Here is a 25171-nt window from a genome sequence, read left to right as displayed (position 1 = left end):
GCAGCTAAGTACGCTCTGACCGTTGTTGGTGGCATCAACAAATATAATGTTTAGAGTAACGAGTAGAAGCGAAACGTTAGCGGAACAGAAACATGTATCGCGTTTCCTGACGTAATGGTAAAATGGGCAAAATCGACAGGCTTTCGGCGTTCTGGTTGACCGTCCTCCTTGCCTGCCCGGCTCTTTACCGGCCAGTTCAGGACAGCGGCTGTAGGTCGACGGCGCTAATATACTGTGCATATAGATGTACACATATTAGATAGTGAATTTACTAACACGGTACTAGCGATCCGATACAATTACGAGCTGGATTGTCAGAAAGAAAGGGTAACACGTAAAATTTGTGTCAAACGCAGTCTGACTCGCTTGTGGAGCAGCTTTAGCAGGCCTGTGGCTGCGGTGGCCGACGACAGCTGTGCTTGTTTGATCGTTGATATTACATGCATGACCTACGACAGACAGGAGAGGAACAGAGGACGCCACAATCTTGTTATTAACCTGAAATCGCAGCAATAACCGCGGGAGACGGTTTTTGCCATTTCGGCCAGCAGCTTCTGCTGCAATTGAGACATGCGGCCGGTCGTTCGGTGAAGCGAGACAGCGGAAAGATGGATAGGGATACGGATAAACGGGGGTGTGCCTTGGCCTTCCAGGCGTCCATAATGGTGCTTGCCTATAGATCTTTGCCTGTTTAGACATTTACTAACAGATCCGTTATATGGACTTATGCACAAGTGAGAAACAGACGCAAATGCCTCATGATTTTCCCTTTGATGACTTTAGAGCAGAATGGACAACGGGACATTGTACAATTCATTATTATGACTTGCTAAACATCATCTGACGTTATCCGGTTAAGAAGTCGCTAACAAGTAGCAAGCGGGCGGGCGGGCGGCCGGCTTACCTGTTTCTTCCATAATCCTGTGTTACTCTAACCTAGCCCTGAGCTATGGTGATCTGATCAGAGTTCGAGCAGAAATTCTACGACAGATTCAGCTGTGGCAGCTATCGTCCACAACTGGTAGCCTCCATACGTATCTTATTTTATGTAAAGTCACCAACACGATATGCAGGAAAGTCTAATTGGAAAAGTTATTGATAAATTGCCATTATTAAGTAAAAATCTACGTTGAATAATGGTACGATATTACTACATTTGACATTTTTAACATACAACTACATGGATGCCCAATTTTCTTATGAGAGTCTGCCAATGGACACAGACCTAGGCAATACAAATTCACATTGACAGAGTATTTTACGCGCTGCTTTGTGTCATGCACGCCCTCTTAGCGCCCATATGTTCAAATCAGCTTTTCGCGTTGTAGCGATGCGCGTCCCCGAGTTCCGTTGGACCCAGTCACCCGTCGAATTTCAGCGACCCTCAGCCACCTATATAATGCATACGACTTAGGATTACTCGAACCTAGTCAAGCTCTACCTATATATATATATATATTATATAGGTATATTACACTCGTCCGTATAGAACTAGCAGACAAATAATAATTGGGTTTACCACTAACAATGGCTGCTCAGTTGTATCACTTGGTACGTGATTATGTAGCTTAGAATTTATTTGTTCAAACGACAATAGAGACGATGCCACTGGATAGCGATAACGAAAAAGCCAAATAGACTTTTGAGCCACTGGCGCGCCGCGATCCGTACGTCTGATCATTCGTCTATGAGACTTAGCGCGTGGATTCGGCAACTGGAAAAGCTGTTTAGGCCTTGAGTCTAACCGTCTTATAGCCTGCAGTAATCTTTTTCCTTACCCATACTGTTCTAGTTCAGGAAATGTACTCCATTCAATACCCTCACCCTCATGTGCGGTGACGTCACGCCACCTGGCGGTAGCCCAAGATAGATTCTCACGACAGGCATTTTAGGTCAGCAGTCGAATGGGTTCTACTGAACGCCCGCCTACGAAACGGTTCACCCAATTTGATGAGTCGAGAAGCCAAAGTAGAGCAAGTTAGCTAGCAGCCGGACAAAGACGATCTTAATAGTAGCAGCGAACAACGCGAGCAATAAAGAGGGAATGCGTATCTTTGACGAGGACAGATTCCCAGACAACTAGATAAATGGTTGTCCCTCCTTATCTCCAATGTCGAGCATTCATTCCGCTGAAGTAATAACGTTGAAATCACACCGTTGCTACTGACGCTCTCGTGTTTCGTAGGTCTTGCCGCGCCGGCCTGCACGCAGATAAACTGTCACCGCACGAAAGTAGTGCGAGAACGCCCGTTTTGTAGCTTCCGGTACTTTTTATCGCTGCCGGTACCTTTCATTAAATGAAAATGTGTAGCTCTCGCCCGATTTATGTTCCTGTGTGATAAATGCATGGTACAGAAAAAAATAAGCCTTTTCTGTGCAGTATTGAAACAGCTAGTGAAAAGTGTTCATTTGCTCTGTGTGTCTGAGTATCTGTTCCATCGAGAAACCTTTTCACATTGTAATGAAATTCCGTCTTTCTCGAGTTAGCTGTGGCAGTCGTCGAGCGCAGGAGGAACCGATAGAAATGTTTTGAGTGCTACTCGTTTCATTACCTTCAGCCATCCGTGTCGATTGTTGCGCGATTAATCCACTGCTGCATCCGGTGACCCAACAACACTGTCATACAAAATCCACGGCTCAGTTAATGGCCCGATGTTGTGACGTTTCTACTATGTCGGCTTTTGTTGTTGACGTCCCTCTACCAGACCAAAGGCTGGGCTGTCTCGATGTTTGGGTTCGGCAAGCTGAAAGAAGAAAAGGTTAGCGAGCGTCAAACGGTAACGCGCCAAATGCGACAGTGGCAAACGCTGCCAGTTTATGTGAATACCCAACAATGTGGCTATTTAAGCCCTCTGACGGCTCTGTAATTGCCTCATTCACGGTTCCGACCAGACCAGTGGGTGGTGATACCGCAGATTCAGCTGGAGATGGTGATCAGCACCGTTAACCTCGTCTTCGATCTCTCCAAATCCTCTCTCATACAAAGACAACAATATCTCGGCACACCGTTCTCTGACTATGTGTCAGAACGCGCGTTTATGAAACGCAGAGAGGTCCTGTCGCTGATCGCGAGCCTTGTGCATATTGTCCACCAAGCGAGCTCCCAAGCGTTCGCCGTCACCACATTTATAGGAACAATAGACAGACGAACGGCGGTTATAACGTTAATGGCAAGGGCAGCAAGCGTATAATTGTGCTGTTCCGCAGACCTATTGACTCTACATATTATAAATACATCGCTAAGTCTAGCAACAGAAATCATGTTGTCTTTGGTACTGACTATAATATTGTGCCGTGCTGCGTTATTGCTATGTGCGGCGCTCGTTGACACAGCAGATGCCGCCGCCGCCGCCGCCGCTGCTGCGTCTGCTTCAACGAGTGGAGAGTGCTAACGGCTCCGAAACGGTTGTAAGGCTCGTCGGGTCGTCGAATAGAGATGAGCAGCCGCTGGCTTCACCAACTATCGACATCGAGCAGCAGCAACTGGCTCCTCTCGATGATGGAAGGTAACGGTGCTCTTGTGGCTGATGCTGCCGCCGCCTTGCGTTAGCAGCATTTATTTCGATTTCTGCGCTATGTCTTCGCACCGCGCACCTTTTCTTTCTTGGGCGCCGCTGTGAGCTGCGCCTCCTTCTTTCCGATGTCTCCTGCAGTGCATATGCTAGCATAGCGGTTCCAGCCGTATTAGCCAGCGCTTCTGCCCCTGCTGCGACCGTTGCTGCCACAGCCAGTTCATGTACCTCATCATCGAACGGCGGCGGCGGCGGCGGCAGCAGGAGCAGCAACAACAACAACAAACAGTGATACCTTCGACAACATTAGCCTGTCGATCGAGTGGATCAGTGAAACGGGAGGAACGATAACCGCCGAAATAGGGAGGAAACGGAATTCGTTGCGGCGCTGCATATGATCCAATCCCGTCGGTGCCATGTATCATGCAAAATAACAGAACTGCCGTTACTGGCGTACTAATAAATGTTTCTCTCGATCGTTGATGTTTCCGCGTCACGTTCGCCAGACAGCAGTAGTTACCAGTGACAAAAACACGGAACAAAGTATTACTGGACAGAGTTGTCAATCGACTGTGCTCTCGAAAGGGGATGCTGTCAGAGTACGAGTGTTTGCTGTGTTATTTAATGTGTTAATCAAATCCCCCTTAACGGGGATCGTGTTAGTGGTCGGGACGGATAGTTCGACAATAGGGAGTGCATCCTCATTTGGATACCACGAGTGGATCTTCATAAAGACTGTCATGTGTAGGATGCACTGCACGTCTGCGACTGGAACCCAATAACGGCTTAACCACCGGTAATCGCAACGAATGCAATTTCTGAATCGTAAGAATATGATATACTGTATGACTATAACCGAAGAGGTTCATCCTCGTACAAGGGAAGTTATGGATTATGCCTCGTAGTGTTGTGTGTACGGAGTTCTTCTTTCTTCAATGTGCGCGCGTGCGTCTTTGTGCCGTTTCAGCAACGAGATGGAGCGAAGGTTTGCAAAGTCGCAAACAACGATGCGACGTTCAAAGTCGCTCTTATTCGATTATCTGCACATTGGCGCTCTCATCGAAGAGCCTAAAACACAACAGGCCCGACGGCGGAAATCAATCAGCTCAATGGTGCGCGAACGCCGCGACTTCATTGACGATTATGACTATGTTTACGAATTCAACGTCTATGATGTAGGTCGAGCTTTTTGACTTTATTATTGTTGCTAATAAATATTTCGAATTTGTGGAGCTGTAAAAGTACTCCTCAGACATCCCCACCATAATGGAGAGTCGATTCCCTATGACGGAAGACACAACCTATGATTCCCCCGATGAAGCTTAAGAATAGCCCTATATCAAATCGAACAGCAGAAGTGAATACAAAAATCTGTCTACATGACACATTTGTTTAATTATCTAGCTTTGTCGGGAAGACAATCTGACAGGCGTGAAGCCACCGTGTAGCCACGCTTGTCATCTATTGCGCCACGTAAACATGCGATCTGTGTATGATGCCGCTCTGACGACTCGAGACGAGACGAAACGTAACGACAGTTAGCTATGATAAAATCCTTAGGCGGCTATGGATAAGAAAATATTATCATAGATGCATGCTTTTGCGTCCCCATGGCGAAGCATTTATCCACCTACCCGTTTCGTTACGTGCGCTTGAGCGACGATTTCAAAAGGAGTGAGATGTGTACAGTGGCACGTGCACGTTGCGCGTTTCTTCATTCTACCCGTTCCCTTCTTTTGTCCCAATGAATTGACTGAAAAAATGCGCGAGATCTTAAATACGACAAATTTTACTCGGCATCCATGGTCCGACATGGACGCACGACGCGTCCACAGAAGCAACTCAACTGCGAATCTGTAATTGAAAGTCAGATTATTTAGTGCGTTTGTACACGCTGCTGGAGAGCCTTTCGTGTTTCTGGGGACGAACGGCGCGCAGCGCCCCATTGTACGAAACACGTACATAACCTCCTAGCCTTAATGGACCATATCTAGAAAAGAATTTTACCTAATTATTCTATACGATAGTGTCTAGGATCTAAGCCAAGCTTGTGATCGAGCTCTGCACCAATGTTAAAAAGAGGAATCTTTCGGTAACGAAAAGTACAAGCAGATCTTTCTTGCATGCTGTCTCTATTAATGTCATCGTATCATATCGAAATGTTATAGGGACGGCATGAACGTAAATCATCAGGAAAAAACGAGTTGAGTTGATACGAGGTTGTGTCTATGTTGGACGCGACCTCGCCGCGTCCCGGTATCGATGACGCTCGCCTGCAGCTGACTGCAGATGCATCGTTCTACATATAGCCAATGTCTCTGGCTTCGAAAAAGAAAACCCAGGTTAGGATACGTATATTTGCGCCAATTTATTTTGGTCGGTTACGCGTATCGCTTAATATCTTCGCTATTTGATAGAAAAAAAAAAGCTACTTGCCGCACCAGGGGTGACAGGTGTACAAGTGAGCTCGCCAATAACGTGTGGAATGTTTCATAATGTTTAGACAATATTTTTTTTGGTTTTTTCACAGCTATTAAAAACGATACGAGCTGTTATGTAAAGAGAACTAGAATTGATTGGTCATTTTTTTTTGTCAAACTTCGTCGCATTTTTCCAGTGATTGGAAATATTTTTGCTGTTCCTATGACGATTAGCTAACGCAACGTGTACGAAAAGAGAAGACGTTGGCCTTCTATGAAAAAAGCTGTTCTCCGTGAAAAAACATTAAAGCAATTTTTTATCGTGGCCTAACACTGAGAACGTTGTGATTCTTATTTCGTAGTGATGTTCGAAACTTTTTTTTTTTTATCGCACTTTTATTATCAAATAAATATAAAATTCACTCGGGCCATATCCGCAATGAACGCGTATATGGTCCAAACGAATTATGCATGGGAATGCGTGTTATTGTATCTGACCGTAACGCTACAGGCGGTAATGAACGTCGACCCTTGATATGAAGGGGTTAAAGTACGCTAATGGTAAACAAGAAACTAGATAACTTGACCATTATGTCATACCATCATTTGCCCCCAGATGGATCCTGATTTTTCTTTGCCTCTAAGATGATGCTATACACAGAGGCAATGTTTCGCTCGTCCGAGAAATTCATTGTTGCACCATCATCGTTACTAGCAAACACCCAGTTACTTCCATTTCGCTACTCAGATAGTTACCAATATTTACGATGCTTTACTCGCTTTCAATATCGATCGCGTCAACAGTACGCTTTTCTTTCGACAGCTAAAATGTCCGAATTACGCTGTTCTGCGCCCTTGACATGATGCCCACGTATTCCATGACATCTTCCACTACCCGCGGAAGGCATCTCTCTTGGTGACTTTGTCACCAAGTCACTTTGGTCAGCAATTTGCCACACATGAATATACATAGGCGTAATGCAACTTAAGCGATACGGTTCAGTCCTTTGTTGCATATCTGTGAAAGAGGATCTCTGTGCTGCTAGCAAAATATGATGAACCACACCACGTCTGTAGAACTTTGTAGATGCAAATGGCCATCTGGATTCGAAAACGTCTCCACTCGTTACATTCAATGTCGTTTGTTACCGGCATACAAACATCATAGGGATGGTAGTAGGCTGTCAATCCCCTAGAAAATAAAAAGAACTGGCAGGAAAAACAGTTTAAAACGTATCACTCTTTATACTCTTACTCTCTCTGCTTTGCGCAAATGTTACTGGACAATAATAAGCCAACTCGTGCCATTTATATTTAAAATACTTTCGTCCTTACCTGAGTATCAAGCACGCAAGTTTCAGTATGTTGTTCATACAATTCTCGGGAAAAAATTCTGTTATCACGTAATGTCTCCCATCCTTTGTATGGCGCGCACCGGCACTTTGTACGTCTGCCGAAAGGAACTTGTTAGTTCCCCTTTCCATGCCCACATACAGATACAGATATCTACGTCGTGCGATCGCCTTAAACCGATATATTCAAAAGAAACAAAGGCGCACGGAAGAGAACTTATAGTTGTACAAGTAGCCATGTACAACATAAAAGGATCAATGCTATTATAGCGTACCTTTATTGCAAGGATAATTTTCAATCACAACAGTTTTAAGGTCATTGGAAGGCCCCCTTATTATAGTGTTATCTATATAAGTATATATATATGTGCAGTGTTAAATATATAAGCATCTGTTAGTCGATCCGTCATTGGGTAAGCTATTTCATCTTTTTGCGGGAACGTCTGCGCGGTTAGGTTATAGCTGCGGAATAGATAAGCTGTGGTTAGCTGAATTCAAAGCTAAGACAGTATTTGTCAAAACACTAGCCGCATGCACACTGGTCGGAACGGTAAAATCTTTTAAAAAAAATTTCAAATTTTCTCATTAAAAGAAATAACTACCTTTCCTTATTAGCATATTTATAGATGATCATCTATTCGACCATTAATAAAATCATTAGAGAGGCACACCTTTCAGGACGTATGTTCAGATTAAGTCACATCTTACACATCGACCTCCCGTCGGAACAAAACAGTGGTACTGAGGTTTCCAACAGATCTATAATCAACCCTGTAAGTCTGATGATATCGATAGCGCGGTAAATCAGGCGACCGTATATCAAAGTGAATACGTATACTGTCAATAGCACGGTTCAAGGTGAAGCTCTGGCTAGCGATGATTATTCTCGTCTTTTGGTTGCTCACTATGCCAGCGGAAAGTTACTAACTATAGACCAGTTTCCAGGACGTCACCTCACGATGATAATGTGATAACCTCATGTAGAGTAAAAAGTAGACGCGAGCAATCAACGGCTACAGCCCTAAGAGATGTGCGTTCATATCTATCTTTGACTGACGATTGATTAGCGTAACGTTACCTTCTAAAGCTACTACGTACGTTATGTAAATATTGACTGATCATGCTTTATCGAAAGTTCTAACAACGAAAGCTGAACAGTCGTACGAGGAGAAGCTTATCCTTAATGCGTTCATCTATATATAGAACATTATAAAACAAACTCGTTCCATGATCCTTTCTAGTAGCCGACTGGTTTGTCGTCACTATGTACTTTGAGTCGATGCATGAACCCCGTTACGTTACGCGTATCTACGAATCTGTTATGACCTTAGCCACGTCGCACTATTAGTAATTCTTGTTATCGTTTTTTGTTACGCTGATATTAAGATAAGGGTTTTATCTGTTATACATGACATGGCGTAAGTAGAAGTAAATATCCCATGCTGCTATTCGCCTCTTTCTTTTAGGATTTTATCTATCATGATCGCTAATGATAATTCTCTTTTTTTTTTGGCCGCATCAATCATATGCGTGAAGTCTGACACACTCGTAATTAAATGAGCGCCTAGTAGGGGTTCTTGTTTTTGCAGCGGGGTAAAAGCAATTTCTGGGCTTTACCACCATCTCCACTTCCAGCACTGCAGCGATCATTACCAAAATAAAAAGGTCATCTCTGCCTGCGCGCAATTTACTGGCATAAATACATCCACACACACGGAGGACCGCTGTATATAATAGCGGTAATCGTAGCACTCCAATGAAAAACATGCCTTGATGTATAAGTCGGGTTGTGGTTATACAGATCTCGTACACGTACCGTGCGTACACAAGAAAAGGAAAAAAATTAGAAGGCAGCGTTTGAATACGCTTCCATTTGCCGCCACTGCTGACATCATCACTCTGAACGTAAACCCATTCGACCACATACATTCCTGCATAGAAAATGGCCGCACATTCCATGTACAATATACCCGATACGAGATTACATAAAATCAACAGCCGATATTTGTACAACGACAAACCAGCAGCGTATGCGCCTGCCACCGTTGTACTTTTGTCAGATACCGACGAGTAACGTACCGACAGAGACGCGTCCATTGGGGTCACCATATTCTACAGACGTATGCTAAAATCAAAACGAACGACGTTCGTTCACTTGTCGATGCAATGAAGAAAAGTCAAACGAAAAAACAGACAGCATCGAGGTAAAATTCTGCTTCGTGAGCTACTTTGAATACGCACATGGACACACACTGGGCGCTCACACCGCCATCTCGGAGGCAATGGCGTCCGACTGCCACAGCGGCCGCCGCTGCTTTTCTTGATCATTTTGGGCTTCAGGTATACCGACGTACCTGTACACACTCGTGTGCACGAACCATCGAAGTCTGACGAGTTTCGCTGTGCGTCGCAGGGGCCGCGTCGGTGACTGACGCCGTCTCAGCAGGAAAGAACTGAAGCCTGCCTCGGTCCGTGGCCTGGAAAAGACGACGTCGCTATATCGAACGACACCTAAAACGATCGTAATCGTCGAGATAATAGCAGTGGCAGCAGTGATCTTCTGTCCAGACTGTTTGCACTCTAATAAAACTACCGCCGGTATTTCACAACAAAACAAAAACAAACAGACATAGGCAGTCTTTGATGTACCATTTCACTGTATATATATATATATATATATATATATATATATATATATATATATACCAAAGGGAGTCAGGAGCGCACGCAAAAATTCCAAATGAGAAACGAAATCGGTTACCGCGCGTAACGCGTTTGCCGTGTCGGATAGCTATTATTGGACTGTATCATACGTGGGCTTCACCTCCAAGCTGAGGTTCAAGTTGAGTAGACGACTAAAGTAGCGCTATGCATGGAACAGCGATTGTCATTAACAACTTTCGCTGGCTGAGCTATATCGACTTCGTATACGAGTGTCTCATTTTGATTCGTCGACCATTTTCCCAATATGTTCGTATTTGTTTATCCTCCATAGCCCCCTAGCCGGCCCCCGTGCTCTAGGTCCGTTCTGTTAGAAAAGCTAGTTCTTTAAATGGTCTTGTCCGTTCGATCGGTCGACAGTGACCGCCACGCTGCTGTTACTCCATTGCGATGGCATTCGACTTGCAGTACAGGACGCCACCTCTCCAGTAAAGAGTGCTACTAAGCATTTCTTTGGCCATATCATACATTCAGTAGAGTGACTGTGCCGTGTATTCGGTGTGATGGGTGGTTTTGGTCAGATTCGTGTGTACTTGTTCCGGGGTCGTTTCGGTATCATTCAGTCAGCCTCCATCTGGCCGCCGTCGTAGCTACTGCTCAAAGCATCATTTCTTCGTGTTTGTTGGTGATAGCGGCGGCTACATTTGCCAAGAGACCAAAGCTGGTTTGTGGCTCAACGGCTTGGGTTGGTTCCCTGGTCGGTGGGAACACGTTGGCTCTGCTTCACTGGCCTATCAGTTTGCCTGTCTGCAACTTCTTGTCTCAACTCGTCATAGTCAATGATTGACAGGACGCGGGGTCTTGCGTGGACCATTCCATTGCTGCTGGATTGACGTTTTAGAGCTTCCCGGCCCCATTCCTCTTCGATACCTATTTTGTTGGCCTGCACAAACGCCAGTAGCCAGTCCGCTCCTTCCGTTCAATCCGTCGTCGCCCGTTCCGCTGTTGTTTCAGAGAGTTTGCGCCCTGCACAAATAGACAGATACACATACGCGCATCTCAGAAAAAGTTTCAGAAATCATCGGTGATAACGACAATGAGGACAGTGGCGATCCTCATACAACACTGGCACTAATGAGTGGGTCACAAGTGTCGTCTATCCCTGTTAGCTGGTGTCAAGGGGTCTGTTTCTGGCCATAACAGTTAACTGCGACTGCTTTTTGGTCGACAGAATCCAAATATCGCCAAATAATCGCTGCTTACGTTAATAAAATGTTGTACCCGCCAGATCCTATTGGATTATTTCACCCGAGGCGGTAGCCGGACTTTCTTTCATCTTATCTTTGTTAGCGCCGTCCAGCTCCCTCTGACGGTGGGTGCAAGAACGCATCCCTACGACATCCGGTAGATATTATCTATTTCGGATAAACCGCAATAGATTACTAGCCCATGCAGCTATTATGATGGTGCCAGTGAATACAGGCGTACTTCTGAGAGCCACCAGAATACGGGAAAAGTAGACGATGAGGAAAAATAAAATACACCCTATATTTTATAGCTTATACAACGACATCATACTTGAATAAATCTTCCTTGGATATTTTTATCACAACTATACTGACTGTTTTTGCTCGCTTCTTCTCTCTTTGGTAATGGCGAAGGATTCTTTACCACTATATTGCTTGTAGGTCTATTACTATAAACCAATTACAATGCACAGTTCAATGATTAAGTATGAGCGAGCTGAAGGCGGGCTAAAAGGGGGGTGCTATCTACAGAAAGATCAGGCTGTTGAACAAGTATCAGCCGTTTTTCTAGCTGGATAACTTTAAAGTCACATATCTCAAGTCATACAAGTCGCGTCGGGTCGCCATTGGTCTCATCGAAAAACTGAGGTATGGTAGTAGGCGATGGGCTAAACTCGTTGGAACGCCTTTATTCAGGCTTGAGATTGAGCAACTTGAAGATAAAGGGGATGTCTGTGAAAACTCGTTCGTTGTATTTTACAATTTTTACGATAAAGGACACAAATGCTACCCAAGCCCACAAAAATATGCTGTTTACGATCAAGATGCACTATGGTTGGTTTCGTTCTATAACTTTAGATGTGACAGATGCCTCTTGTAGTGGTTGGCCAATTACGAGAAAAGTTGACGACGTTACTGCGGAAGTTAAGTGACACCGGCTCGTAAATGGCCATGACATCTCCAAACAACTAAGCATTCATCATCTCAGTTCATACTGGTTCATCGAGGCTTGAAAAAAAAATGCTCGATGTCCAAGTCCCTCACCGAGCGGCGTAAAAGATCATAGTGCGAAATTCTATAAAAATGTGATGTAATCGGGTCATTTCTAAAAGCATTTAATTGCAGGTGATGAAAACTGGGTCACATGCGGCGATGAAAAAAAAAAGAACAAATATTCTCCATAGTGTGTGGCAAAGCTTAAACTGACGCCCAGAAAGATAATGCAGAAAGGCATAGTGCACTATGTGTCGCTGCCGTCTAGCAGAATGATTAATTCGAATCTCTAATGTCAACAACTAACAAAATTGCAAGAAACTCTTCCACCATGCCAGCGTCGGACCACATATATACCCGGCAAACCCATGGTGAGAAATCTGCTGCATCCGCCTGATAGTCCGGATCTTCCACTGCCGGACACCAGTCATCTACTAGGTCTCTGCGGATTTTTTTAATGAATGGATTTTAAATTTAGCTTCGGTGGAGGGATGCGAAAATCGTTTGTCACAACTTCTTGCCTGGAAACCACACAAGTTCTACAGTGACTGTACTATGGCGTTACCAGAAGAATGGCAAAAGGATCAAACGGCGCGTATTTCGTTGAGCACTATTATTTAGAAATATTTAATTGGCTTAATTTTAAGTTAAGAACGGTCAGTATGGCTCAATGTTATATTTGTAGACCTACAGCACTGGCGTGCACGAACGCTTTATGTAAATAAACGTGAAACGCTCTGTATAATTTATGTGAAATTAGACAACGAGAGCTATAATAGCTCACGGTCGAATATTGATCATCTGTTTATTTCCAACGTGTTTTCGGTGTTCCAATCATTAGCTAGGTACTCTAAGGTAGAGCTGTCTTCTCTACGATGCACGAAGTGATATAAACGACAGCCAACATGGACATAATGACGAATCGTGGAGAAGGTCACCAAGTGCCGTGACGGCGAACCGATCATTTCGCCTATGCATGAGACGGCAGTCGGGCCAGCAGCTAACTGACCTCAATCCAGATGATCGATGCCTCACTGAGAGCCATCACCTTCCACCATATTCATATTTAAGCAATATTGGCCCCTCGCGGATACTCGGTATTTCCTAGTGGTTTTTCCAGGTGGCCAACCCAACAACAGAGGAGCATGACAAAACAAGATAGGGAACGCCCCGGGAAGTGACACGATGTAGAGCAAGTCTCCTCGATATTGGGTCCTCGACCTTCAGCCAAATTTGGGTCAGTCATCTCAGTAAAATAGCAATGATAGTTGTTTGTATCCTGGCACTGCCAGTATCTGCCTAAAACACAACTAGAAAGTTATGTTACTTGTAATAATGTGATGATAGAGTGATCAAACTGGCTTAATCACGTTCATTCCAGCTTGTTGGGTTACCTGGGATAGAGCTGATTGTGTGGACGAGGGGGACTCTTGTAGCATCCCCACTCATCGCAAACTATGGGAGGACGTTGGCGTAGTAAATCACCATATTATAGCCAATGCTTCCGTGCCATGAAAATATCAGTACGTAATCTGTAACAATTTGCTATTACCGGCGCAATTCTTTCGCTTCGCGTACTTCATTAAGAACAGGAGCCACTGCGACGTACTAGATAAATACTGAACAATGATAATTTGTCGTTTGTTTAAAGATCTTTCGTTTTAATCATAACAGAGGTGATAATAAAGGTGCCGCATTAAGCAGCTGACAGTTGTCCTGCGAAATACGTACATTTTATCGACGTTTTTTCATCTAGTATTTTTTTTTATCCGGCTCTTCGTTTTGTCCGCCCGTAATAGGATGCACGGCCGGCAGTTTATGCGCGGCATGCTCCAAATAAATCAGGAGGAGACCGTTTTATACAAAACTTCCACTCAGTCGAAGCGTTATTTCATCGCCGATCTGCTTTTTCGTAGATCAAACGCTTCATCATCCCTGTGACCGTTCGTGCGTGTGCGTGCCCTTCTTTTTAGTAAAACGATAAAGTATATTGGTTACTTTTGTTCGCTACTACATTTTGTACATAAGAACAGTGACTCACGTAGTTTTCACCGTTGCATCTCGTCATGCCATATAATGGCCACCAGCATTTTGCTGCCTATCTGTTGTTGTTATTCAAAACCTTGTTGAAACTTAAATGACCGAGTGATCCATATTTAGACACAAACGCGTCGGAGTATACATATCATATGCGTATAGGCGTATTGGCTGCGCCAACTCACTGAGCTGAAGCCAAATGAACGTTCTAGATTAAGGACGCATAATGCAAGAACTGCTTCAGTGTCCTAATCTATAAAACAAAGAAAAAAAATCCTGTTCTACAGAGACATTTTTGCATGTAACTGTGCCATTTAAGAAAGTCGAAGACAATTTAAATTTGGCGCCGAAATATGTAAAGTCCATTATTTAACCGGACAAAAAGGTAGATACTTGTATTGTTTCACACATATTGCATTTGTAGGACCGTGTATTGGTATTTAGCGGAACTGGCAATCCAGCTGGGGATTCCTTACTTTTACAGCCAGGATACTGTCTAAAGTCAAAAACACGACGCTGATATGGATTTACACAAGGCGCATATTCATCAGCTGAATCAATTTGTAGGGTCGTTACGTGTTTTCTTGGGGCTGACTACAAATTAGCTGTGAAAAATTGAAGTCCGGGGTGGTTTTTGTCAAAGCATTGTTATCTATTCCAGAATCTCGACAAATGGAAGTCTGCCCGTCGTCAACGTGTACCAGAACGCCTCCTAAGCCGGGCCGAAGAAGCTAAACGCCTTATGGAAGAAGAAGAAGCCCGTCAGATTCGCAAAGTGAAAACTTTTTCCGAGATGATGCAGCAACGACAGAGTCGCCAGCAGGCTTCTCCTCACCTTGGGTATAACCTAAGTTTTTTCAGCCAGGAGCATATAGCGAACCATAATGAAAATAACGTCCAGTAAGTATTTAGTTTTTACTGCAATACTCCCGATGCTAATTAGCATACTAATTAATAATTGAAAGCTAAAGCACAATAATCCGACTAAGCACATAAGTAGTAGATGCCAACAAATATTAAATCTTACAATACGGTTTATAATGTTTTCATCGTATTTTTTATTTTATCGTCTCGTCATTTGTCCCCAAATGCTTCTGTCGTTTTAGCTTTGATGAGGAAAATAAAGAGAATGGTCTTGCGGCGGGTCATAAACGTCTAACAACGGCAGATTCTGTGGATAGCCAATCGGAGGATAAATCATCCGACGCCAACTCCGAAGAGCGCCTAGGTTCTGAAGGCTCTCAAGGCTCTGAAGAAAGGCTCGCGTCTCCGATAAACCCGTGGATAGCGGATTCGGGAGTCGATTCGCTTAGCGGAAGTGGAAGTGTAGTAAGTGCTGCCAATTATTCAGAAAGAGACCAAATGAGGCCTGCTGCATCTTCTGCGGCAACCAACGAGTTGGGCAGACAGTTGGTCACATCTGCAGTGCAGCCTCGGCCGCCGTCCGCGCTTCCCGGGTCAGCTTTACCCAAAGATGAAACCCCGTCAAATTCCAATGAGGTTATCATTCGCCTCTCCATTAACCCATCGTCTGACATCTTCGGCTTTTCACTCACTCAGGACGGCCAAAAGGTCATAGTCGAGTCCGTTGATGAAGGTTGGTGATTAGTGTAAATTATTATGAAAATTCTCAATTTGCACCAATTTTGTTCTTACATAGACGAATAGTAGCAAAGACATCTATAACTACTCTCTAGTAATTCCTTTTTTGATTGGCTTGGTTCCACTTAGATGGTGTGGCGGGCCTCGCAGGACTGAAACAGGGAGATGAAGTTATTTCACTTAATGGAGTTCTAGCCGACTCTCCAGGGAGTGTGCCGTCGTCAATGGATCTTGCCCTGATGACTGGGCAGCTCGAAATGGTCATTTACCGGGTCGATACGCAAGCAGAAGAAAGCCCCGAGCAAGTTGAGCGCAGAACAAACTTTAAAATGAAGCTGGCAAAATTCTGTTCGGGGCAAGTTGGACAGAATCAGATCGAGGATAACAGTGACAAGGTAATTGCAGCGGCTGTGGCAAACGAAGTTATCATCGAACCAAAACTCGTAGAGAGACGAAAATCGCAACTATTTATTCAGGCTTTACAGCTCGAGCAGGACGAAGAACGGGACAAGGAGCAGGAACCGACCAGACCGATCCCCGTCGACGTACCGGTCGAAGAACAGTTAGTACTTAAACGGAAGAACTCACTTTCTAAGTCACTTGCTGAAACCGCGATGGAGAAAAAGTCTCCTGTCGAAGAAATCGAGCCACAAATTATCGAACGCAAAAAAGCTGAGTTCATCCGTCAGGCGAGCTCCGATAATATGGTAAGAAAAATTGACGTCATGTCTGAAATCAGTGTCGAGCAACATCTTGTTTTGCAACGCAAAGCTTCGATTGAAAATGCTTCACAACGAACAGACGATATCAGAGTTGTAGAGTTGCCTTCAGTAGCGGTGGCACAACTCAAAGCGTCGATTGAAAACAGCGGTGGAAGTTTATCGGGTGAGTCTCAACCAAGCAAATCCAAGACGCCGTCTGTCGACATCGAAACCACATTGGAAGAGCGCAAAGCAAGCTTTTTCGAGCATTCGGGAACGCGCGTCGAACGAACGACCGTTGAGCTGAATATCGAACCGAAACTAATCGAACAACGGAAGGCCAACTTTCTTGGAAGTGCTGAAGCTGCGCAGAAGACCGAACGTAACCTTGACTTGGACATCCAACCCAAGTTGATCGAACAACGAAAGGCAAATTTTCTTGAGAACGCAACCAAAAGAGGGAAAACGGTGCAGCAGATTGACATTGAACCGAAGACTGTTGAAAGAAAGCTGATGGCACTGCAGATTAACTCCGATATGGCTCCGGCGCAGTTCTTGTCAGACCAGCGCAAAGTTGAGTTAACCTTAAATAGTATGCAGTCGAAACCCAAAATCGAGGTAGCCATTGAGCCTGACCTAATTCGCAAACGCAAGGAAGCTCTCTTCTGTTCGTCCTCGACGACGAACGATATTGAGAGACGACGCGCTAAGTTGGCTAACATCGAAGCCGAAGTCTATGGAACTCCGATGCAAGAGGGGAAGCCTACATGTGCACCCCCCGTAAACACTATTCTTGTACCGGCAGGGGACAAAAAGCGTTCCGACGAGGAACACGTTCTGTTGGATATTAGACTGGGCTCCGAGGTCTATCCTGTTCAATCGCCAACCGACCATTCGGAGAGTACGATTAGTGAAGAATCCCGAAGCGCCAGCTCAACAACAACGACAATAACAGAGATACAGCGAGAAGTGGGCAACGCCATGCTATCTTCAGTGGCTTCAAGCTCCCTGTTTTCGCCCGTCTCTGAGCGCAACGAGTCGCCGGCACACTTATCTGACCTTTCGCCCGATAGCGAAAGCGCGCCTGTTTCTAGACCCAACAAAACGAACAGATCGGTACATATTGAGGTAGACTCATCTCCGGATAGTAAACTCATCGACTTTAATGATACTGGCTCGCTTGGAACATCAACCAAATCTTCACCAAAAACAGATCAGGGGAACATGGTTGCTCGGTCACCAGAACATGGGTTAGCTAACCCGCCTGCAGATACGGTCAGTCCCCCTAATCCTGATCCATTGCATCGAATTAAGGCCGCCGGTCAGACACTATGGAACAAGGAAAAAGAAAAAGCCCGTGTTGCATTGCATACTGATGACGCCATTGCCAGAGACGGGGATTCCCAAATTGTTCAAATTAAACATGATGCAGTCATCTCAGGACAGTATCCCCAGCATAATGCAGACGGCTGGAAAGAGTCAGGAGTCAGCTACACAATGCCGGTACGTATTTTTCTCCTTATTATTCACATTCACACTATATTTGAATTAGTTAGCAATCTAAGCAAAGAATAAGGAAATGTGTAATAAAAAATCTAGTTGGGACACGGCACAGCCACGATGTCCTATTCCTCTTCATATCATAGCAACTGTACCGCAGGAATATATGTATATGTTGTTGTTGTCTACATAGGCGCAGGGTTCTGATTCTGCGGTACGACGTGATATAGAAAGAGATAACACGACCCATCAAACACCGATTCAGCACTTCAGCTCTCGCCAGCAACTGCAGGTCGAAGCAGAAGTTCAGGTGAAGAGTTCGCCTATGCAGGAACCTTATGAAAACGTCGAAATGATTGCTTCCGGTTCTGGTGAACAACTTTACCAGGTGTCTACAAGCAGTGCTGGTAATTTCGATGTGTACAACCAGTTGCCATCTCAACCCCCAAAGGGCATCAAGAAGGGACCCGCGCCTGCGCCTCCTACAAATATGACGCCTTACAACCCCACAGAAGAACTGTACGAAAATGCGCCTCAGCTGAACCGCGCTCAGCACATGTACCGCGGTCCATATTATCAGCAGACGGCTGCCGGAATGTCTGCCAGTGCAAGACAGATGGTACAAATGGCCACGACTGTCACGACAAGCCAGGCTAATTTGCCGAATACCCAGGCTAGTTTGCAGGGTAGCCAGGCGCGATTTGGCCTAGCCCCTATAGATCAGGAGCAGATGTATGGGGATTTGCGACGACCAGCAGTGCACGAAAGCCCGGGTTACAATGACATGTCAATGATCAGGCGTCGCGAGAATCCCATACTTCGGCAGGAAAGGAAAAGTTACCACGAGGGTACGGTCAATTACCCAGGTTATGACTACATGCAGCATTTGCAGCAGCAAAAGCAGTCGACCCCCTCCTCAGGGTATCCATGCACTGAAGACATCTATGAAAACACGCGCAAATACGCAAAATCCTGCGAGGATATTTACGCAAATAGCAATCAACTAGCCAGAACAGGTGCAACGACAAATTCACATCTCCTGGGGGGAAAGACAGGTGGCGAGTTACCACTGTCCGGTGCTAACGCCAGCGGCTATGGCCAGGAGATTTACGAAAATGTCGAAACCTATGCCAAGACGAGAGATTATCTGAACAATCTACGAAAGCCCTCCGTGGCGGAAGACTTTTATGAAGCACCAAGAGTGGCACACGAACAAGGAAGAATTCTATCGGCTTCTGTTAACAAACCAACTCTCGACGCCATACAAAGGTATGTATATATGTATAGTCAACAGTATCTGCTTTTTGTATCGTACGCACACACTGGCCTGCTGAATAAGCGAGGCTATGAAGGCAGATATGAAATCTCACTGTTAGACGAACATTTCCAAGCGAGTCTTTATAGAAATGTTTTTGAACATTATCAGTCAACTTCCAATGTTTTTTTAGCTGGGGACGCCCATATCGAGTAACAGTATAACTGGCCCGATGGAATCAACAAGTTATACAACACTTTGTAATTTCTTGCATATATTCATCGCTGTTTTGATCGAAACCGCAACTTACGCAAGTTTGCGAGTAAAGCCCAAGCTTAACACAGTTTGAAATGGAAGACTGCATATCAAACGATGGACTACATAGCCATTGTGGCCAGTATGGGGAAGGCTGGTTATTTACAGGCATCTCTATAGATAAGCAAGTACAAAAATTGCGTACGCGTAGCAATATTAGAACAGTGAATAATATATTTCCGCATTTGTCTTTAGTATTCCTAGCATCGCCATGCATTGACGGAATAAGCTGGCCATGATTTGCAAAGTTGAAGCTTGAAAAATACTCTTTGGAGATTCCAAAAAGAAAGCGGAATGTGTTTCGGTAGATAGGCAGATTTTTGTAAGGCGTGAAACTGTTTGATAAAGCGTGTGTCAGGTAACGACGAAATACGTAAATCTATTTACAGGAAAACTTAAAAAAACAATTATTCTTTAAGGAAGCAATCATACGAGTAAAAGTTACCACTGACTAGTAGGTCAAAGGGTACTTGTTCTATTACTACGGGTTGAAGAGGGTTCGTGTTGCCGCTTAGTCGACTAACAGCGTAATGAAGGAAAGAACATAAGTCCCTCAAATCAATTTTGTTTCAATGAAAAATTTGCCTATTTGACAAGCAAACTGGATCAAATGGTATTGCAGGTCACGCAGTCAACCGTATATAGGAGGCGTAGGGCCCACGGCAGAGCCGAAGCTCATAGTGCAACGGAAAAGTGCGGACAATCTTCCGGACGAACCACGTCAGCTTACTGCTGAGCTCGGTGCGAAAAAAAAACCTCAACAGGATAGCAAGTGTGTATAAACTGCATGAAGAAACGTCAACTTCATAAGTGCTCTTCTTTATCTATTGCGCATACCTGTCTATAATATAACAAGTTGTCTTACATAAATAGTAAATAGTCCTTAATCCGATTCCGCTGCAGGTCCTTCAACGCTAACCACTGGCTAATTCAGGAGGCGGAGCTGCGGCGACAACTAGAAGCCCAAAATCTTGGCTACGCAGGCCAGAGTTCTTCTCAGCTAACGGGATCGTTGCCCGTGTGCTATGCAGGTCACGTTCCTGCAACAAGTGGTAGTGTCTCACATGTCTCCAATCACACAAACCAGTTACAAGTTACTTCGGCTTCAACGCCGGTGTTAATGTCAAGCGTGCCTATCAGTGGTCGTGCCGGCGTTGGTAATATGCCCCCGTTATCGGAGGAGCTTGGATCTGCTTCCACGATGCCTGCACTGTCCGGTCCCCAGAGAAAAGCCGTCGCCCCACAGAACGGGCACTCGGTGGCAAACATGGTAACGCCAGCATCAAACGATCCTGTTTCAGAGCTTGGGATTTCTGGCAAGTGAGTAGAGACGTTGAAAACTACCTCTAAACGCTGTAAACTGAACAGATCATTTTGGAATTCGTTTCGTGTTCCATCTTGCGAACGTTCATTACATAACGCTTAAATAAATAAGTCGCGTTTTCCATAATACGGAATCTGTTTCTATCGGTCGCTGTTCGTATTGTCGATATAATACAGGATAATTACTTGCTACGATAAGCGTTAAAAATTCATTCTATCGATCAGCTACGAGCGCTGACTAAGGAACGTTTTCCCTAAGGTAGTATTGAATCTGTTTTAGGAAGAGATGCTCACTCTGCTCGCAGGAACTTGGCCGTGGAGCAGCAATGGTTATTGAATCCCTACAGCTTCATTTTCACCTAGCTTGTTTCCGCTGCTGCGTGTGTCGCCAGCGTCTAGGAAATGGGACCTGCGGAACGGACGTGCGGGTACGCAACTCGAAACTGCACTGCCATAACTGCAATTCGTACGATGAAGGTACTGTGATAAAATGCAAACTTGATCAGAGCGTTCATCGGACAAATATATAACACACTTAGAATCATAATACCTGGAAAGCTCGAAACGTCCTTAACCCGTCTCAGTCCTTAGCAATAGCCACAACGGCAGAGTGACACCGTCCAAGCTGACTGGTAACGTGTTCCCTGACAATGTTTTTCAGCTGGCTTGAAATATAGCCGAGTGTAATCGACATCAACAGGATGATCGAAGCCTTCGGTACAATGTCTTCACAACGAAGAAAACCATTCTAAGCAGGTCGGCAGCACAAGTAAATAACACAGCCATCGACAACATATATCTATGGAAAAGGATATGTATGCCCACCTGTTAGCTACGGGAGGCTTGTCAATTGTACAGCGGCTGCGCCTAGCAAGTGATGAAGAATGCTAATTGTGAAAGACAGTGCCTTGAAAACACGGCTCGTTATCGTTTACCTTCTTTCTCCGTATCGCAGGCCGGCGACATGATATAGGCTCGAGTCTCGCCCGCTCTGATTGAGGTTGACAGATTGTCGACTAACGACTCTAACCAATCGACACTTCAGCATTTAACATAAATACTTTACCATGTTTGTATAAAATACGTTTAGAACATATTACAGATTTTAAAATAAAATCACTGTATAAAACGCTACACAAAAATTATTTTCGGGTACGCGTTTTCATTTATAGTTTTATAAAAACACGTATTGGGCTGGCTAGTACAGCATAGATTGATAGCTGTTTTTCATGGGACGCAAATCTCCATTGGACTGCAGGTTTACTGATTCGAGACAATGGAATGAAACATTGTAATCTTTTCTATACGTACGTAGCTTGTGTCAAGGTTAGGGGCAAGGACGCCACTGACATGGCGCTTTAAACATGATCTGTTGAACGGAATATTCAACAAAGACCGAACTCAAAAATTGATTCTATTATTATGATCAGGATCCGATACAGCCTTATTATAACAGACAGCGCAAATTCAATACTTTTTCGAGGATATTTTCAGCGAGGATATTTCAGAAATTTTCAATTGCATCATTTTCACTTGGACCATTGACCTGTTGAATTAATTCTTCTGATTTTTGCATTGAAATGGCCTTGAATACTTTTAGGACAGCTTTTATCATCTACGAAGCGAAATGAGCTCTGCTGAATCTATATCCGCAGAGTACGATAAGCTCTCTCTGACTGGATTCTATAATACACTCGTTTGTTGTTCTCGTCGTCCATCTTTGTACCGATACAGACAAAAAGTATCGTTTTCTGCTTCAAACTACGAAAGTAAAGACACCAGAAAATAAATAGTTCATTCGAACGAAACAAAAGTGTACCACGAGCATCTATTAGTACCACATGATTTAACTATCCGGTTCGTTATGGAAACGCAAATTTCGATCAAAAGAAGAGAAACTGACATCGATAAGTTCTACTTGTGTTGTAAGTACGGTTAAAGTAACGTATCTATTTACATTTATAACAAATACAATTGACATAACTCATTTTTTTGCCGTATGATTCTTCAGTATAGTTGAGTAGAGTACAGAGTACATACTATACCAACAGCTCATTAACCCACAGACAATACAAGGCCCAATACTAGGCAGGTAATGGGTACGTGCACTCGTACGCTTTCAACAATGGCACAGTTCATGTGATAGGTAATCAGCTGTCCGAAGCGGGCAGTACATCTCGCTATCAACTGATGTCTTCCTTCAACCGATGAGCACCGGACATAGTAATATAGACAGTCCTATAAAAGTCGGAGAGTAACGAATAGCTCCCAAAGCTGAACAGGGCGTTGATATGAATATATTATGCTCCGCACTGTTGTCGCACGTCACGATGAAAATATTGTACGCCATCTCGGCCTGCGGTGGCCGATTGCAGCGGATGAAAATCTACAAAAAAATATATTTGATTAGACTTTTTTTTTAGGTGGTCGATTATTTGCAGACACTTGCTATAGACCTCACGTATAAAACCTGAAATCCTGAAAATTAAGCGCTCTGTACTACTAAGGGTTGACCATCCTATGAAAATCTAACAAAAGTACGGCATCCATTCTCTCCTACCTGACGTACTTTTTTCAATGTATATTCTTGCATAGAAAAGCATTTATGTTGAACAACATATATTCTTGGCATATATTCTCCTAATTATGTGTACGCTCTTCGTTTTTTTTAACACTTTCGATGAAAGCTGCTTTTCAACTACGCCTTAAAGTTCTATCAGTCGAAGAGTGTACGAAACCGTGCGTTTACCGGCCGATTTCTTAGGGTTAAGCCTTTCTGGGTGACTGAGTGGATAGAGAAGTTCACCGAGGTCGACCTGCATACAAAGATAAAGAGCTGCATGTCTGCGAGTAAAACATGGTATACGCATCATATTGTCATTTACTCCGTTATTTATTTCTGTTAGGAGTCTTGCAGTCAGAGTTTGACCGGCAACGTTTAATATGTGAACAATAAAAAGCGTGCGTCTCATACACTATCGAACTCCTTTCGAACGAATCTCTTTTAATACTCCTTCTTAGACAGAGGAGGTAACATAAAACAGGTAGCCCAGAGAGGCCTGTTGCAATAAAATAAACACCAGTCTCGAAGAATAATTTATACCCGAGGGTCGCGTGATGGCTTGTAATGCTTCCACTAAACTCCTAACAGTTAGGGTATTCGATTACCTGAAAAGCCTAACTGGAATAACATTGTCGTTGTTAATGAGTAGATGTTGTTCAATACACATAGGGAAATTCTTCTGATCTTTAGGTGGCTTCACACGACCAACAATTGGAAAAGTGGATATGAACACGGCTTTTTCCAGGAACGACAGGGGCATTTCTCGTCTGTTTTCGGTATCGCTATCAGACTTAAAGCTGTGGTCCACGAAATACAGGTTGACCTAAGGGGTTAGCAGATGGAACCTTGGTTAGGTGTCGCATCTAAAACACAATTACACTCGCCTAAAGCACCTATGCAAATAAAATCTGTTAAGATGAACCTTTGAACTTTGTCGTGAACATCAGCAGAAATTACCTAACAAAATTTTCTCAGAAACTTCAAGAGAAAATCCCAAGAGGAAACAATGCTAACGGAATTAAGGCTGATTACTTAATAAACGCACAGAACTAAGTAGCATAGAAACGTGCTTACAAGTCTGAAGTGCGGTCGTTAGAACACTCTGCTTTAATCTAAAAATACTGATTTCTACCACCTCTGATGAAGAACATTATGATAATACTTTGTTGTTGTGGTAACGAACCATCCGGTCTGTTTTGCCAACAGCCTGATAGTATTAATGAATGGAACGGGTTGAAGTAGTGTCATCCAAAGCCCTTTTCCATATTCGTTGGTATCAACGCTTGCGTCAAGGCGTTACCACTATTAAATTGCTTTAGTAGCTTATCCCACCGGTCAGCTTCAGTTATGAAATTGAATTGGGGCTGGCCCCGAGCAAATCAACAACCGTTCCTAGCTTCTAGTTAATTGGAATTAGCGTACATTTGAACGCAGTGCTATAGCGTATGTCTTAAAGATATTGATGCTGATTTTGTCTACTTGTCGAATGTGGCGCTGTTGTCGTTGTTATTGCTAGCGTTATCGCCTCTGATGTTATATGAGCGAATGTCACTATGGCCACGGCTGTTATGGCCGTCAATGCAAAAATTGGTCAGCCCAGTAAGTGGTCGCCTAATTTTAACTGCTTCTGTTGCGCCACTTTGGCTCGATGTTGACGCTACGAATTTGACACGATAAAATTGGACCGACG

General features: G+C 44.1%; 1 protein-coding gene and 2 long non-coding RNA genes across 12 annotated transcripts in view; 1 reads left to right on the top strand and 2 right to left on the bottom strand.

Moving 5' to 3' along the window:
* Positions 1–22063, top strand: part of smash (smallish) — an 86272-nt gene extending 64209 nt beyond the window's left edge. For 5 of the 10 annotated variants that reach the window (XM_022809515.2, XM_022809511.2, XM_086991669.1 and 2 more), the window contains 8 exons: positions 14884–15122; positions 15329–15819; positions 15954–18028; positions 18219–19294; positions 20218–20367; positions 20499–20915; positions 21199–21395; positions 21580–22063. In XM_022809515.2, the coding sequence (XP_022665250.1) occupies positions 14884–15122; positions 15329–15819; positions 15954–18028; positions 18219–19294; positions 20218–20367; positions 20499–20915; positions 21199–21395; positions 21580–21605 (4671 nt within the window). In that variant the 3' untranslated portion in view covers positions 21606–22063. Of the gene's footprint in view, positions 1–1901; positions 4688–13074; positions 13423–14883; positions 15123–15328; positions 15820–15953; positions 18029–18218; positions 19295–20217; positions 20368–20498; positions 20916–21198; positions 21396–21579 lie in introns of those variants that run through there. The other 5 variants (XM_022809517.2, XM_022809516.2, XM_022809520.2 and 2 more) reach the window with 5 other exon arrangements.
* Positions 5868–9685, bottom strand: LOC147755250 (uncharacterized). Its single transcript, XR_015329425.1, has 3 exons — positions 9364–9685; positions 7268–7455; positions 5868–7141 (listed from the first exon to the last, which is right to left on the bottom strand). It is a non-coding gene; the product is annotated as an uncharacterized LOC147755250 (long non-coding RNA).
* Positions 22064–22704: 641 nt separating the features above from the next.
* On the bottom strand, positions 22705–24893 carry LOC111251596 (uncharacterized). The gene is made up of 3 exons (XR_002673877.2): positions 24556–24893; positions 24087–24304; positions 22705–23304 (listed from the first exon to the last, which is right to left on the bottom strand). It is a non-coding gene; the product is annotated as an uncharacterized LOC111251596 (long non-coding RNA).
* Positions 24894–25171: the final 278 nt, after the last annotated feature.

Source organism: Varroa destructor, unplaced genomic scaffold (genome assembly GCF_002443255.2).
Source record: "Varroa destructor unplaced genomic scaffold, Vdes_3.0 BEIS01000005.1, whole genome shotgun sequence".
NCBI lineage: Eukaryota > Metazoa > Arthropoda > Arachnida > Mesostigmata > Varroidae > Varroa > Varroa destructor.
Note: the sequence above shows the minus strand (reverse complement) of the source record. Positions and strands in the feature narration are given on the sequence as shown.